The following is an 18,161-nucleotide window of genomic DNA, read 5'->3' on the forward strand; positions in this document are numbered from 1 at the left end:
AAGTTGTACACGATACTGTTGAGTGAACTGTTATTGTGTAATTATCATATTTAAAGTTAGTTTTAAATGCTTACAAGAGCTAAGGCACATAAAAGTATGGAAAATATACACCAGGTTGGGGAAACTCAAGACCCAGCTGTGGCCATGAAGATTAGCAAAGAAATGTCTGACTGGGCTGAGTTGATAAATTTAATCAAAGCTCAGAGTCTTAAGTTAAACTCATTAAATTCTCAATTAAATGCTAAGAGTGCAACTCTAAGTAAAGAACTAGAACAATTTTAAAAAACATTTTTGGAACAGCGATCAGAAAATTAATTTTTTTTATTTTTACTTATTTATTTATTTTTTTAAAGAGTGCTCCACCTACCATCTTCAAAGGATGCCATAGGCCTGATGATGGTCATGTGATATGACCGAAACCGGTCACCTATGTTCTTGTAGCATACATGGTGCGATCAAGACTGAAATTTTTTTTAAAGAACTAGACTTGGTAAATTCTCAATTAAATACTCAATCGACCCATTTAGGTTTGTTAAACACCAAAGTAGACTCTCAAAGCAAGGAATTTAGTAATCTATGCGAAGGCGTGGGTGCTTTGAAGACTGAATTCGATGCCATAAGTAATAACGTAGAGAATTTAAAAGTAGATTTGAAGAACGAGTTGACAAATTCTTTGACCACTCATATAAATCATATGTTTACTAACCTTAGTCAGAAACAGAATGATACTTTTCAAGATTTATCGAAAATATTAGAACTTGACATTGAGAACAAATGTAATAATGTAGAATCAGAACTTATCGAAAAGTTAGAATCTTTTGAAAACGTGTACAATATTAAATATAATGATGTAAGACAGGGAATGAATACTTTGAAAAAGAGTGTAGATAAGCATAATGAATTAATGCCAATTATTCAATTGCAAATTACAGGTGTCAATACATGGGTAGACACTGTATAAAGGAATTTCAAAGAGAAAATAGCTAACTCCAATATTATGGATATAATTAGTTTGGAGGAACAATTTGGAGAAATTATAGATTGAAAGGTTACTGAGAGAATAACATCCGGGAACGTATCGTCTACTCCCTCTTCCGAACTTAATGGTACCAGGAAGGATATGGACGACCTGTGGAGAGAACTTAAACTTATCCAAGACAAAGTAGAAAAAAAGGGTAACTTCCCCTAATGTTGTGTTAAATAGTGAAACAGTGACTGATTTGCAATGGGGAGCTAATTCAGGGTTATCCAGACAATTTCCTAAATTTAAGTCGGATGGAGATGTACATCTGACCCATTTCTTAAAAAGATTTAACCAAGCTTTGCCAAAAAATTGGGAAGATTCCAAGAAGATTGAATTTGCAGTGGGGTACTTTGTAGGGGAAGCCTCAGAATGGGGAACAGAAAAATACTGAGAATTTTTCTTCTTGGGAAGACTTTCAAAAACGCTTAAAGAGAAGTACTGGTCTGCCAGTGCTCAAGAAAAATCAATATCAGATCTATGGGACCCAAAATATTATAATACTTGGGGTACTAAAGGGAAATATTTCGATTGGCATTTAACACAAAAAAGGGGGGAAATACAATGTAAAGGATGTAAGAGTAACGACTGTAATATCCCGAGTTGTTTTTGGCATTTTTCAAGATAGCTTCCTGCACTGAATTCTTTTAAAATCTTCTGTAATCTTATTGCTTAGAAAACAAGATATGACAATGAAATAGAGAACAACTTAAGAGAATCACAGAAAAAAAGTGATATCTAGACGAGATAAACTAAACAGAGTATGACATATGTGGAAAATATAATAAGATGTGATTAGCTGAATAACTGTTATGCCATAGTGTATAGATTTTCTATTTTGTATAGAGTATTTTATACCTTTTATGAGATGTGATATAGATGGGAGGGTTTGTATAAATTTTGAAAGGGCTGGGTATTGTAGCTGAAAGCATGATTTACAAGAACACATAAATCATGATTAACACAAAACACACATCACACCTTTCAAACAACACTCACAAACAAGTGTACCTGATTTTTCATCATTTTCCGTTTCCATAGGGTTGTTAGGATTTCCTTCGGGACCTCAAATGGTGAAGGTGGGACAAGTCCGTTCTGTAGGAGACAATTTAACACCAAACCTCCTCCGGCATCTCACTCAAGTGCCTGAGTGGTAGGGATCCCCTAGGATCTTTGGGGCTATCTTCTTTCTCTTCTTCAATCTTAGCATCCATATCTATTTTTTCCTTTTTTACTTCTCATTTGAGAACCTGTCTATTTTTTCCTTCTTTCCATATTCACAAACTTCTATTGCTGAAGTCCGTCCTTATTTCCGTGGTTACATATTCATGTGGAAATTGAGATTTTTATCGTGTATGGAGGTCAAATACTTCATTAGTTGATGAAAAGTAAAGTTTGTACGTCTACTTATTTCATAAGTAGAAAGAGTCTAAAAATTCCTGTATCTAGCATTATTTGACAGAGAAGTGAAGAGGGTTTCCAGTAGCCGGCTATTCAGTAAAGAAGAGTGGCTGCAAATTCCAAGTAAGTCACCTCGTAAAGAACTGGAAGGTGGTTTGGGGTAATAAGCTGATATAACCCAGATCCACACTCACACTTTAAGTCATCAGAACGTTAGACTATCCACATTTAACTTGTGATTCATCTTCACTTTCCGTCATTCATCATGCAAACTGGAGCCAACGGCAGCATGCAATGAAAGAGCCACAGTAAGCGTAAGTACACTTTTATCACGAAGATTTCCAGGAGAGACAGGGAAAAGATAAAAATGCACCAGGGGTGGACAGGAATGTAAGATAAATTATGAATGTAATGAAAATTAAATACAGGTGGGTTGGACATATAGCCTAGTAAATATGGATGGTAAATAGACCAAAAAAAGTTCCTTTCTGGATACTAAGAGATGAAATGGACCAAGATGATGAGGTCCTTAGATGAAATTAGAAAACATATAGCACCAACAACAATGCATACAGCTGAAGACCTTAACACTTGTTAATGTCTAGAGGCTGCTTATATCCGTCAATCTATGTATGTATGTATGTATGTCAAATAGCTGATAATCGTAAGTTATATAATTATGTAAATTGCACCACTTCCAAATAGTGTATCATATGCTCATATCTTTATATATGTAAACTGCATAAAAATCACTATTTCAGCTGCACGAATTTCCATTCTGTCACCAGAACAGTGCATTGTGGGAAAGGTAAAGTTTGAATGTAGGTGAAAGAGAAAGTGTTACAACAGATTCTTTTTGTGTTTATGTCATTACAGTTTGTTTTTTTTTTCTTTAAAGCATTGACATTATTCATGTATCATCTTCTGTAGATCCTATCAAAAAGAACTTTCTGGGATGTGGAACAAGTCAACGTATTCATTAACTAAAGAGAAGCACCTCTTTTGAACTTAACCTATACACTGTATTAACAGTTACCTACACCCTTCCTATACTTCTTAATGCTATTTGTGCTTATGCCAGCTTAAAAAACACTACTCTGAACAAACTGAAACATTCCAGCCAACATATAGCCCATCCATGAACATGGAAACCCAGCACTGAGGATCGGAACTGTGTGTTACTTTGACTTCACATTGGATAATCAGTCAGCATGGCACCTGAACATCACAAACCGCTGGACAATGTGTTGGGTCATTTCAAACAAAAGTAACTGCTGCTAAATCCTACGTTCAGTTAGCATTATCCTGTATCAGACACTGCTCTGACTAGTCCTAGTGGGGGGAGATGAGGAACTAGCAGACTCGCACATCAAATTACAGCAGTCTTCAGAAAGCAGGGTTACCACAAGTTTCCCCAAGTGCAAATCCCTGATTCCAAGACAAGTTTTAGGATTTTTCCCTGACAAATTTTGAGATATCAGGAGTAAGTTTAGATGTAAGTTGACAATCTGTCTTTGCAGCTACAGTACAAGAGACAATAGTGCAAATGAGAAAATATCTAACAAAGAAAGTTGCAAGCAGATGACATTTCCTGATGTGAGCAAAAGTCTTCAGTAACAATATTCATATTTTTTGTAATGAACTGTTTTTAGATGGAGAAAGCAAGCCAAATATATGTGTGTTTATTAAGACCACTGGTATTATTTCATTTCAATAAAACGAAACACATTTGGTGAGAAAAATTTCCTTGGAGTCGCAAGACAGATTTAAAATACTGTCACTGATTTCAGAAATAGCCTCAGCAAAAAGTAGGCCTCTTGAAGGAAGTGTATAAGGAGGGCAAGAATTGTGTAAACTAAAACTATCGGTGACCACCAATAAAATGTTGGTTCTACTATGTTCATTATTGTCAGTTCTCACTCACTGTGTTATATCTATTATTTTGCAAGTATCGTATGATTTTTCTTTCGAGAAATATATAAGTACATAGTGCACAAACTGACAGCAAACTTACTAGCAAATAAACTACTTTTGAAGTGCCAAAACGTGCTAGAACAAATAAAATGTCTATAAAATGCCACACTGCACAGCGTAATTGCAGGGAGACAGTTGCAATTCCAGAAATCTATCACCCAAGGCCTCTGGCCTGCTGAGGAGCACCGCAGTTCTGGGTCCATGGATAAACCACGAAAATCCACTGCATTATGCCACACACAAACAGACCCGGCCTGTGGGTAGATGGGTGAGACTAGATTTGATGGGCAGGGCCTGCACATTAGTGGGATAGATACCATACAACTGTTAGTGCGATAGATTCGGAATCATCATAGCCAGGCTCTTAAACATAAAATTCATCATAGTGCCAATATAGCATATTTGTATCTACTGAAAAGATAATCAGGAGGAATGAACGAGTTAAAAGGGATCATAACAACAACCAAACAAGTTGCATAAATTGCACACTAAATAAAATAGGAGGAAAAACCAGAGGATCATGGACTTTAACATGGCCAAGGCACACAAAGAAGACACAGCAAGGACTTCACCACTTCTTTTTTTACTTTTCCAGAGTCACTGACTGTTTAGGAAGATAGCTTGAAGGTAGTTCTACCACAACAGCACAAGATTTTAATATTATGCTAGAAACGGCATCACAGCCAAAAAAAATAAAACCTTTTTATGGCACCTGTCCTATATTATTTTTTGAAGTATTATGGTGTTAGCTTGTATATATAATGATGTGTGCCTCATTTTAGTGATTTTTCATGTGATGTTAAGCACAAGACATTTGTTAGCATTCTACCCTTTTTCATTCACCATGTAGTTAAGTATTTAGTTTTGGTAATAACTTTTCCAACTACAAGTTGAAGGCAGATCACTGATAACCTAAGCTACTGTTATAAGTAAGCTTTCAGATTTTATGTGGTGACATACAAACAAAAGCAGGTGCACAAACAGTTTTACCAATCATAATGCAATTGCCATAGGTGTGACATGTGGTCTCAAAAATAAATAAATATATTATTTCAGTACAGTATGATGCCTACCCCCCCCCCCCCCCAAATACCACAAGTTCAAGGCACATTTTGATGCTTTGGGAAATATGGTCACAGCAGTGGTGCCATTAGCACCAGAAAGCATGCAGAATTACATACATTATGTTTACCACAAATTGCCAGTGCAATAGGTAACTGGGAGAGCTTGTCTTATTAACAGTATTTTTTTCCTACATTATATAACTTTGTGGTTTTGCTGCCTTTAAGCTTTGAGCTGGTGCGCCTTTTCCATAACACCAGCGGGCACGTGGTGTACTTTGTACAGATGTAAAGAATAGCTTTTTTATGTTACCAAATTGCAGTTTAATCTTAGTTTAACTAAGCAATGATAAAATGAACTTCAATTATATGACCTAAGTCACTGTTTAATTAAGCAATAATAAAGTAAACTTTCATTATATCACTCTATTGCCACATACAAGTGTTACACTACAGTAATGACCCACTCAAAGCATTATACTGTGCAGCTGTTTCAGATCCCAGCTGACCACTTATTCGAATCTGGAGCAATTTCTTGCACAGATCACAATTTTTTTCTTACCTAGTTTATTGTATATTGCTCACTTGGAAGCAACAATGAAGGAATAGGTATGGGCTTGCAATTGTAAAACAATGGAAGGGTACAAGACAATGTTATCTGCAGTTGGCGCACTTTATACATAAGAAAACTGCTCGAGTCTTATTAATCTGAAAAGATGAGTGGGTCCAAAGATTCGCAAGCAGGATGAATATCAGTTGAGAATGACCAAGCTAAAATTCAATAGCCTCCAAGCCCATAGCCAAATTGGCATAAATTGATTCCCGACAGTTGCAGTGGACAGCATGCAGTTGCATTGTACACTTAACTCAATCAATCACATAATGTGATTTTGTAAATGGCGCTATGGCAAGGTCTCAGTGTTCCCAGAACTCTATACATGAACATGGTTTTCACCTGCAGCCATATGCACTTCGCAGTTGGAAGTTGGCAACAACCTACCAGCTGTCATGGACTATCTTATGCCGAATCAACTACAACACGTATGCTAATTGAAAGGTAGATAGGGTCAGCTGTTGTGCTGTTTATCACCATTGGATGCACTGTTGATAGAAATTTATTCCTAAAGCATGTTTACTTTGAGCATTATGGCCCAAGGACACACAAATAAAGGAACTGTACTGGAGAAGCTCATAACATATTTACAAGATGATGATGACAATATCTGGAGTGTGGAGCACTCAACTGCGCAGTTATCAGTGCCCAATCAAACTCTCAATCTTTGCACTATCCAGCCTCACCACTTTCCTGAATGATGCGGACAAAATAAACACCCAGATTCTGGGCAGAAAAAATCCCCAACCCAGCCTGGAATCAGGACCGGGAACCCATGATCCAGAGGCAGCAATGCTAGCCACTAGACCACGAGCTGCTTATGTGGTTTGTAAGGCATTGTATGTCAAATCAATACAGAAAATAATAAAGTGCTACCATAGTGTTTCATGCCAACGAAGATGTAATTTTCTCCTCTAAAATTAGGATTAAACTTAATGGAATATATGGACAATCGATGAATTGAATCTCAGGTCTATGCTTCATCTGCTTCTGTGACCATTTCAATCACACACACACACTGTGTGTGTGTTCCAAAACAATTCCCAGAATCATAACCCATCACCATTACATTGCTCTGTACAGGCCATGGTGGTGAATTACTAACTTAGGGATTCCTGACAACAATGCTCCATTCTTGCAACACTGTTGGTCATGTTACTTTGCACCTTCTCTGTGAGACACATTGTTCCAGTACAATGCCTAAAGGCAGTTACTGAAGTGCTGGCGGGCAAGTGGCAGACCATAAACTCGAAAACAAGATTCAGTTACCTGTATTTTGTGCTGTATGTAAACTTCCTCCACATGAAAGGATTGAACCTGATTATAACAGTATGTAAAGACTAATTAAATGTGTTAATACATTTTGCTATTGAATGTATAATGTGTTTTACAACTGATGGCAGTGACACAGGATAGCTTTAATTTTTTGTGGCAAGACAGCAAAATTTTACCATGTAGGCTGTTGTAAATAATTTCACAATATCTGAAGATGAGATGCAGATCAAAACGTGGAGTGAATACAGAATTATTTACCAGTAGTTGAAATGTGATTATGTTCAGTCCAAAGTCAGCCTTTGGAGTTTTTCTAATAATTTATGAGTCAGTATTGTTGGCCATCACTTACTTTCAGGGGGCAAATTTATAATAATGCCAATATATAAATAATTATAAAACAAAAAGGGATACACTCCTTAGCTTTCAGAACTAATAGTTCCTTTGTTGGAGAATATTAGGTTGAACAAGGACAACAGGTGACTCCGACCCCAGGAGGAACGGGGTCCACTTGTAGGTAAGTACTAGATGGCAGTTCACACTACTGGTGAGCCTGCCCTTCCTTTCTAACTTAACCTTCTCCAACACATGCTGTATAATGAAGGAATTATCAGTTCCAAAATTTAGATAGTGTACCCACTTTTGCTTTTGTATACCTATCTGCACCTCCTGAATGCACGTACTACCCAGCATAATTCTCTCATAATTTATTAGTTTTCTCAATCAAATTTTCCTTTGGTACAATTAGGAATTTATACATTAGTTTGAGTGCCAGAGGAAAGCAGCACACTACCTCCAATGCAACCTTGCCTAGTAAAGTTGCTGAGGACAACTTTACTGGAGTCATTGGACATCTTCCACCTCGAGAAACTTTGGTGTGTACATTCTGAACCCAGACATTGCTAATCATCTGCTACGTATTGAATTGAATGCGCTACATCACACAGCACCATCCACTGTGTGTGTCAAATCAGCGCATATTCCTAATAAAGTTGCAACACAAAAAGCACACAGAGAGTCCAAAAAAAGCTTACATGAGACCACAGCTTGCTCTCCTCACTCGAGTCCCGAAAGTTATTTTAAATAAAGTATAGCGATCAAATCATCGTGCCCAAATCTCTTCATAGCCCAGGAGGTGAAAGCTCTTACCTGCCATTCACAGTTTACTGACAATTCTCTCTAACACCTAAATAAAATTTACTGTGAGCCTGATGATCAAATTAGGGTGCTCATACTACAGTATGTAATGTTCCCACATGACACTCTTTCAACATTAATGAATGTTGCTTTCAGTAAATATACTGTATTATTACTGCACAACAATGTTGCACACTATGGGTCTACTAAATTATCAAAAATAATTTCAGCTTACCATTTTTTGTGTATTCTTGTTAAGATCTTTGAGGACAACTCGCTTTACATTATATTCCTGCATCCTCTTCACTGCAGTAGGTTTTGGCTCAAGTTTCATGACACCAGACACAACTGAATGGAGGACCGAGGCTCCTTTAGACACTCTCGCATGTGAAGCTGGATATATGTTTTCAATTTGCTCTTCCATTGTAGATACCTTTAATGAAATTTGTAATCTTCATTAAAAAAATACAAATTTCCAAGAAAGAGGTTTCACTACATAAGAAAAGAAGGAAAGTATATAGTGTCTTATTACACTACTGCACCAACCCAAGAATGGTGCTGTATGCAGCTCAAAGTTACAACCCATCTTTGGTCTTGAAATCAGCAGCCTCTGAGATGTGACACTGTCATGAAAGCTGAGTCCAACCACATTTTGAGGAGTCATTCTGCCAATGACCTCAGTACCTGATCTGCAATACTGTCTCTGAGACAGCTAAGAAGCATATCTTGCAGTTTGTCAGCAACATACGCTTTAGTTTAGGGGTTCATTGGCCAGTTAATTAAATCTACCAGACCACCAATTGATTCAAATGGCTCTGAGCACTATGGGACTTAACATCCATGGTCATCAGTCCCCTAGAACTTAGAACTACTTAAACCTAACTAACCTAAGGACATCACACAACACCCAGCCATCACGAGGCAGAGAAAATCCATGACCCCGCCGAGAATCGAACCCGGGAACCCGGGCGTGGGAAGCGAGAACGCTACCGCACGACCACGAGATGCGGGCCACCAATTGAATTTAGTGTTTTGTTGACACTCTTCATAAACTATTAATAACCCCTGCATATGACATTTAATATGTGCCTTAACTTTTGAGTCTCTACAGTCATGTCCTATAATAACTGAGATTGAATGTGACAGCCAAAACACACACTTTGTTATTTCAAAGTGGTATGTGTTTAATCTATTTTTCATCACAGAATTCAGAAGTGGTTATGAAATGGATATTTACCATCAAACACAACCATGCCCCGCTACACGGTATAGAAAGAAAAGTATTTCCACCTACACATCTGCCATGTTATGCATAGCACTCAATTTTTTTCCAAATCGTGTACTCATATTTATGCCCAGCGTTCGAAACTTTATGAAATTGTCTACTCATAAACACCACGCATAAAAATGCTCGAATCTTATTATGCCTACTTGGTGTAGTCTTAAACAATATTGGCACAAGAACCATTTAACAGATACCACCTGATTACATATTTTCTTTATAGTACTTTTGATTGGAATAATCTTTTACACTTTAAGCATTGCTATAATCATAGGACGTAGATTTTCACAACACACACTTCAATAAAATGGAATACAACTAGATACAATCTTTGAACGAAATATACAATTTTGACTTCTGTTGATTGTACCAGCACAGTAGGGCTCATCACTCTTGATTTACATTAATCATGACCAATTATTTGAAACTTAAATCTAAAGTTTAATGATGACAGAAAGATCTATAGCATGTCTCAACAGAAGCTGCCATACTACATAAAGAACTCACAGTGAAGTTAATGGAGAGGATAAATTACTTTTCAATTTAATTCTTTGTGTTATACGTATTTCTGTTTCTAAAACCTTTTCTATGGTGTTAATTCCCCATAGAAAGAAGCTGGATATTTAAGTTTTATGTACTTATACAAAGTGCAAATAATAATGCACAAAAAAGAAAAGAGGTGGGTAGAAAGAAACAAGAACAGAAGTTGTGTGAAGTGAAAATTAAATACCTCTTAAGCAAAATTTAACAAAGAAATGATAACTATAGTGACCTTTCTCCTTCTACCTGAACATGCTCTCCTTTAAATTTGATCAGCCCTGAGTAAATGGAGCAAATCACAAGTGAATAAGGCAGTGAACATAAATTTTACTGCAATGTTTAAAGGAGTCTGCACCCAAAAAATGAAATTAAGAAGGAAGTACTTCACACAACAGTCCATTATTACTTTCTGAAAATTTTGCACATTGTACTAGCCCAATTTTGTCAGATATTACTATACACAAAAATGATCTTTGAATATCAAAACTAAAGAAGTATATTATAAAAAAAAAAATTGATTCTGAAAACAAATATTGACAGACAAGAAAAGAAAAAAGGGAGCACTATTTAGCAATTGTGATAAGAGTTGATAAATACCATTCAAATGTGTATATAGGTTATAGGATGAGGTAAACAAAGAATTGAACTAGTAACAGGTTATAGGAAGAGGAAAACAAAAAATTAAACCAGCTCTTCATAAACTTTTTATTTCTGTTGAAACAATATAAAATTATGCAAAAAACCATGAACAGTTGAGAATTACTTGCTGGACTAAGTATGCCATTGGAACCACCACTGTAAATAAAATAGCGTAGCCAAAATTCATCGTCTAATTTTTTGTCAGTAGATATATCAATAAACAAAAGATTAGTTGCACAGGAAGTCTTAGCGTTCTCTCCCATTCTACAGTTCCAGAACAACCAGAGAAAATTCTATGAAGGCCTACTGCACAGGAACAGAAATATTTTACAATACAGCTAGAAGTGTAGCATACACATACAGCAACTGTAATTAACAAAATGCATACAAGAGGTACAAATAAGTTTTAGTTACGTGCTTATTGTTTATTATGCAAAGTCTTGAGTGCCTTGGGACAAACTGTACAAACTGGGTCTAGTGTGAATCTTTTATTGTTTACAGTTCATAAAATAAATCACAGAGAGCAAGTAGGGGATGCACTAATACAACATCAATGCAAATAGTATTACATAATGACTTAGTGAGTTTTGTATTTTCCATCACGTGTTTTTGCTGTTGAAGCTACCACATTTGTAAAATACACACACTCATTTTACTGATGCAAATTAGGACTTATGCTGCAACAAGTTCCATTTGAAAAAAGAAAACATAATGGAATTTTCGTATAGTAAATTCCACTGTCAAAACTGTAATGCAGTCTGTAACAATTTTTCATACTAGTACTTTATTGTGACTTATATTCTCTGTTAACAAACACACACATCAAAAATGCCACTGGTAATGCAATGTAACATCAAACTTAGTAGTCATGCAATGGTTACCACTCACTTTTCAACTCTGTTTATTTTCATTGCAATTATCTTGATAGTTAAATAGATTCTGAAATGTTTCAACCTCCTTACAAATTACAGGTCTAGTGTAACAACATACTCCCAAAAATATATGTTATAAAAGGAAAAGACTAAGTTCTACTTAAAGCTTTATCATCTTATCACAAGAGGTGTTTAGTATTACACCCTTTACATCAGAACCTGATCTTTGTATTTAACAATAACAAAAATAGTACAAACTGATTTTGTAATTTCTGAAAGCATCTACACACAACCAATGACCGAAGTCAACTTTTAATTACAAGATTCTCTCTCCAACACTACTTATGTAAAGTAATGGACATGTGGAAAAGTGCAGTATACATGAAGAGAAAAGATCTGAAACAATTTTCCCCAAGCAAAGCATTACATCATATTTTGAATCTCATAGTCTGCAACTTCCACAATATCACATTTGCCTTCAGCCCTTCATGCCAGTGACATTTGCATTCATAATATACATAGCGTAAGTGTTATTTATTTAGTAAGTTTTTCAGCTTAAATAATGTCATCATTTTATTAACCTACATATGACACATTTAAACTTTTTTTCCTGTAAAAGAAGAATTCCTATGTCTTAGAACTTGCACACAATTTTTAAACCTAACTTGTTGATCACAGCTTATATTCTTAGTGTTTCCTTCCTTTCTTGTTCCCTTCAAACATGTCGTTTATGTTGACTATGTGGTTCCTCCTGCATATACCAAATCAAATTCAACATTGTCTAGAATTCCTATCATAGCATCATCAGGTAATTCAAAATCACCAAAGCCAACTTCTGTATTATCTGTATTAAATATTTCATCATCTTCAAGAATGAAAGCAAGCTCTGGTGGCAATTTCCAGGTTTGTGAAGTGAAGCTTCTACAGTCTGGATCATGACATTTCTGATAGAAACAAGCTTCTGCCAAATTCACTATGTATTTGATGTTATTACTCCGGTGTTCACGATTTATATTATGACAGAATCTGTATCCAATAATGTCATATGAAATATACCCATTGGAACTGAAATAGGCCCAACGCCAAATTCTTCCAGGAGCTATAAATTTACTAATAAAATTGTCGATTTGAGGATATGGTGAATTACAGGCCGAGGAATAATTTGAGTGCCTTTTTTGTTTCTTTCCTTGCTTAAATGATTCACAGTCTGAACCATAATCCAGAACTCTCCCGACTTCACTGGAAAAGTAAGTAACTAGTGACTCAAGAAAATACCACAATTCCAATTCATTTTGATTTTTCAGTGTTGATTTAAACTGATCTTCTTCACTAGTTGCTAATGGGTTGTTTTTCATATATTTTGTTGAACCATATACCCTAAAATGTCTATTTTTAGTGTAAACACTTTGGTCACAAAACAGGACAGTCTCACTTCTTCTCTCCCATACAAACAATGACTCTAACTCTGACAGCTGAAAAAACTGTCGCAGTAAATGATCATCTGCACTGACGCTGTGTGTAATTTCTTGGCAAATATATTTGACAAAATTTCCTACGCAGTAATTACAGTGAAATGCAGCATTAGGCATGATAAATATCAAGTGCCTACTGAATTTAGAAGGAGTGCTTGAATCCATATCTATTACATTTTTTCGAGAGACTTTTACATTTAATTCTTTATCAAGATAAAGAAATACAATCTTCAAAAACGTTTCAATCATTTTTGGCCCATTACTGGTTTTATTTGAAAGTTTGTCAAATTCGATGTCGAAATAGAGTTTGCAAACCGTATACTCTACTATAATTTCATAAGAGCATCTTTCGTGAACTTTTCTCTGAACGTCATAATGCCAAAATACCTTTGGATTAGCAACCAGGAAGCTCCTACGACCCAACCGGTGTTGAAATGCAAATACCATTAAACCACACTTGCCATTACCAAATTTTAAAGCTGCTTCTTGTTTTCTAAACACTTCCCAAGTACTACTTGGGTCATTTGCGTCCGCCAGTCTATGGCGATATTCAACCACATACTCATCTATCTCTGCCACTGCTTTTACTTTTCTTGAATGTTTTTTACCATAAAATGTGGCAGGCGATAGACTATTTTCCAAAGTCATTGTGTATGTAGAAATTTCTAATATTTCAGCACACTTACGGCTTCTACGTTGCTGCACAACGTTTGCACCGTTCTTCGAGACTGGCAATGTCATAACATATTCAGCTCGCCTCCTGTCTATCCGGCGTCCTTATTTGGGACAGTATAAAACCGTTACACAAAGCAAATACAGAAAAAAAATGTTTCCTCAAATGTAAACTAAATTAACAATAAATACTACGTACCACTAGATATCTTCGACAGTCCTATTACTATAATCGATGACAAAGTTATCACAACACAAGCAACCGCCAAAACAAATACCACATTCAAATCAAGAGGCGGGATCGAAGATCTTCGACTAAAGATATGTGAACAGTTTTTACTCAGTGTGTCTTTGAATTCACCATACATTAGACAATCTCTGGAGGAGCATTGCTTTTTGCGCATTTTGTCGATGTCAACATTAACACCGCCAAAATATGCTCGAAAAACACGCTTTCACTTGTATATTACCGCGTTTGCAGCCCCCTTTGAACAACAATCCAAAATTCATAGTTTTGTGCCACTCTTATATCATATTCGATAAGTTACAAGCAAAGTAAAAGAATTTAAATTTGAAATGACTGTCACTGAAATATGTCAGGACCTTAATTCGCATCATAACCGAGTGCGGACATCAGCAGACGAAAATTCAGGCCAGGCACAAGTCTCTTTTCAGAGCAGTGGTGGGTTAAACTGCTTTACAAAACGTTAATATCTCAGAATGCGGATAAGCAACTTGACAGATGTGGATAATGATCTTGTGGATGCGGTGTACATATGGACGGCGGCATTTTTCCTGTCCGCGCAGACTTCTAGTTACCGCTACGATGTAAATCTTTGATATTGAGATAAGATTATTTTGCCCGCTGGTTTTAAAAAAGCAAAAAAAAAGTGACGTAAGAAAATAAATATGTTGGTGGCTTAATTTGTTACGTAGATGTGAAACGCTTGGAAGCAGTGCCAATGCACTTAACACTGAATTGCAGATCAAGCCTTCTTTAGATTTATTCCAGAATTTTGCACATATGTCGGCTGACGCCTTTCGCTGGCTCCTCATTACACCTGACAAGGAAATTTACTAGCAGCAAGATAAAGCAAGTTCGCAAGAAGATGAGAACTCTCCGTGCTGGTAACGCCAAAGGGGAGACGAGGCAAACGTCTTATGATGCTTTGCTCAAAAACCGACAGCCAGCTGAACACTAACGAACACTACCGAATGCGTACCGAAAAAGACTGAATGTTATTGTCTCGCAGTGGTGAATGGAATTGAACACTACAGAAACAGCATTTCATCACGCAAACACTTGCAAACATTGATGTTATGCTTTCGCTACTTAATTGTTTCTCACTGTGAAAAGCTAAGCACTAAAGATGAAACAACATTATAGGCAATGTTTGTTTTAATTACGAAGCAAGTAATGTCACGCAGAAGAGATTAGAAATCACGTGTTTCTTAACTTTTGCAGGAACTTCAGAGACACTGTGGGCACCGAGTAAAGTTTACGAACCAAACACGACTGAATGTCGTTTCCTCAAATTCGTCTACACATATGAGAATGCAGTTTTTCCTGTTTTAGTTCGCTCAGTGCTGACCAGGCTTAATACGCCATAGGACCACATTCCCAGAATTAATTACAATGTTTAAAGTCCAAAAAAGGTTGCACACAAAGATCTCTCTTAGCAAATACTTAATGAAAGATTCCTTTCTATCATGCTAGTGTAGACTGAGCTACTAAATGCGTTAATGGTATATACATATTTTTCTGATAGATAGTAATTGTTACAGGCAATGTCAAACTGCTGGATACGGACCCAGAAAAATTGCACAATAGACTGCTGTGTGATGTCCATTTTGATGAAAAGTCATTCGTGAGCAGTACGAAACAACGGCTTATGCACTCGGTAGTTCCTGTAAAATCTACATCTGACACTGGTTCTTCAGCAGTATGTGAGGGAACTAGTGATAAGAATAGTTTGTTATCACCTGAACTGAAAGTGAAGAATCCAAGGAGAACATACAGTGCAGCTAGTCACCTTCTGGTAGAAACAAATGCAGCACCACAAAAGTGTGAACCATTTCCAGAACTGAAAGAAATCATAGAAATGTCTGCAAGACAAGTTAAAAGAAAACTCTGTATGCTACGTCATGATGATGAGGATACTCCTAGAAAGCAAAAACTGAAACAGAAAATACATAATGAACACATCACTGAAAAACAAAACTTCCTACTTGTCAAAAGTTAAGAGTAGATTATTGCATTGTAGGAGCTCAAATAACATTGCCCATGTGTTAAGCAGTTTCTGCTTCCCATCTGATTTCTCCAGGGCACAGGCTGCAATGCAGTGCAAGAGCAAAAAACGTCCGTGGTCTTCTGTCGAGAAAAATCTCTCTATGATGTTTTACAAGTCTCCTGCAGCATATAAATTTTTGCGAAAATTGGGTGTCGTATTACCTGGACTGTCCACAATTAGACGCTGGATTGGCGTCACAAAATTTCTACTAGAGTTTAACAAAAACCTTTTTAGTCAACTTAGCAAGAAATTTGAGGCACAAACTTATTTAGAAAAGGCATGTTTACTATCTTTTGATGAGATGTCGATATGCGCCATCTGGAATATGCAAAAATCTCGATTTAGTAGAAGGTCTAGAAAATTTGGGTGATAGGGGAAGGAAACCACTTCCTGCAAATTATGTACTTGTTTTTATGTTTAGAGGCATCTACAGTAACTGGAAATTGCCTGTTTCATGTTTTTTGTCTAATTTAGGAGTAAAACATGCGGATTTATTGGGACTCTTACAGGAACTAATTATTTTATTGCAAAATGCAAACCTAGAGCCAAAATTATTCGTTTGTGATCAGGGAGCTAGTAATTGAAGTGTTGTGAAGCATTTACATGTTACGCCTGAGAAACCTTATTTTAATGTAAATGGACAGAAATTGTTTTATATTTATGATGTCCCACATTTATTCAAAAGCATATGAAACAATCTGCTTAGTGGCGACTTCATTTTCAACAATCCTGTTGTTTTATTTGAAGATGTCAGGAAAACATATGACATTGATAAGAAGAACAAAAAAAGCAGAATATTGGTAAAACTCACTGACAGTCATTTGCAACCTGATTCATTCCAGAAAATGAATGTAAAAATGGCAGTCCAGGTCCTCAGCCACTCTGTTGCTGCAGCTATCAGAACTTGTGTAGCGAGTAAAGAATTGCAGAGTGATACAGCAGAGAGCACAGCTACTTTTATAGAATTTATTTGTTTGACGTTTTGAACAGCAGGGCAGCATTTTCCTCTAATCCATATAGGTGTGCATTATCAGAACAATACCCAGTAGTAATGGAAACGCTACAGAATGCAAAGGATGTCTTAAGTACCATAAATAAAACTGAAAAAAAGACAGGTAAAATAACGACACCACCATGCATTACGGGTTTAATCCAGACTGTGAATGCTATAGCTTAGTTTTTTCTTGAGGAACAAACTGTTGGCGTTAAATTTTTACTGCGCAGCAGATTGAATCAAGATGCTCTTGAGAATTTATTTTCTGTGTACCGTCAGAAAGGAGGCTATAACCGTAATCCAACAGTTAGAACACTAAAGTAATTGTTCCAAACAAGCACTATTAACTCACTAATGAAGCCTTCTGACGCTTCAAATTGTGAGAAGGACACTGACAAGATGCTGTTACTGAACAATTGTGTGTTGCAAAAAGAAGGTGATGAATCTCAGCTGTTGGAGAGCTCTGGAAACGTCGGAATTCCGAATACCCCTGGTTCCTCTACAGATGAAGAAGGGAGTACCATCGCTGCCGACGATTATTTGTCTTCCTCACAGCAAGGCCTTTCCTCTGAACAGTGTTCAGTAGCATATTTTGCTGGCTACTTAGCACACATATGCATCGAAAGGTATGGTTGTTTGAGATGTAAGGAGACACTTACATGTAGCAGTGAGCTTCAAGAGACGAGGGAATTATTTATTCTCCATAAAAAATACGCAACTGGGAATTTGTGTCATTCTTCAGTGTGACTCAGCGCTCCAAATGTTGAGTTTAGCAACGTTATTGAAATGTCTTTACAGGCATATGAGTCCTGTTTTTTACAGGTTACTTATAAGAGAAATATATAGTTTAGGATTGTTAATTACATCAAATCAATACTTGAAAACTTTCACTGGTTGGACGATGAGGAATGTGGAGAACA

The 18,161-nt window shown here is 36.4% G+C and overlaps 1 protein-coding gene across 3 annotated transcripts in view; it reads right to left on the reverse strand.

Annotated features, from left to right (window-relative positions):
• LOC126481029 (transforming acidic coiled-coil-containing protein 1) overlaps positions 1–14,252 on the reverse strand; it is a 191,821-nt gene extending 177,569 nt beyond the window's left edge. Inside the window, exons 1-3 of one of the 3 annotated variants that reach the window (XM_050104497.1) lie at positions 14,156–14,240; positions 13,971–14,060; positions 8,715–8,912 (exon numbers count right to left, since the gene is read on the reverse strand). In XM_050104497.1, coding sequence (XP_049960454.1) covers positions 8,715–8,903 — 189 coding nt within the window. In that variant the 5' untranslated portion in view covers positions 8,904–8,912; positions 13,971–14,060; positions 14,156–14,240. The other 2 variants (XM_050104498.1, XM_050104496.1) reach the window with 2 other exon arrangements.
• Positions 14,253–18,161: the final 3,909 nt, after the last annotated feature.

The sequence above is a fragment of the Schistocerca serialis genome, chromosome 5 (genome assembly GCF_023864345.2).
Source record: "Schistocerca serialis cubense isolate TAMUIC-IGC-003099 chromosome 5, iqSchSeri2.2, whole genome shotgun sequence".
Lineage (NCBI taxonomy): Eukaryota > Metazoa > Arthropoda > Insecta > Orthoptera > Acrididae > Schistocerca > Schistocerca serialis.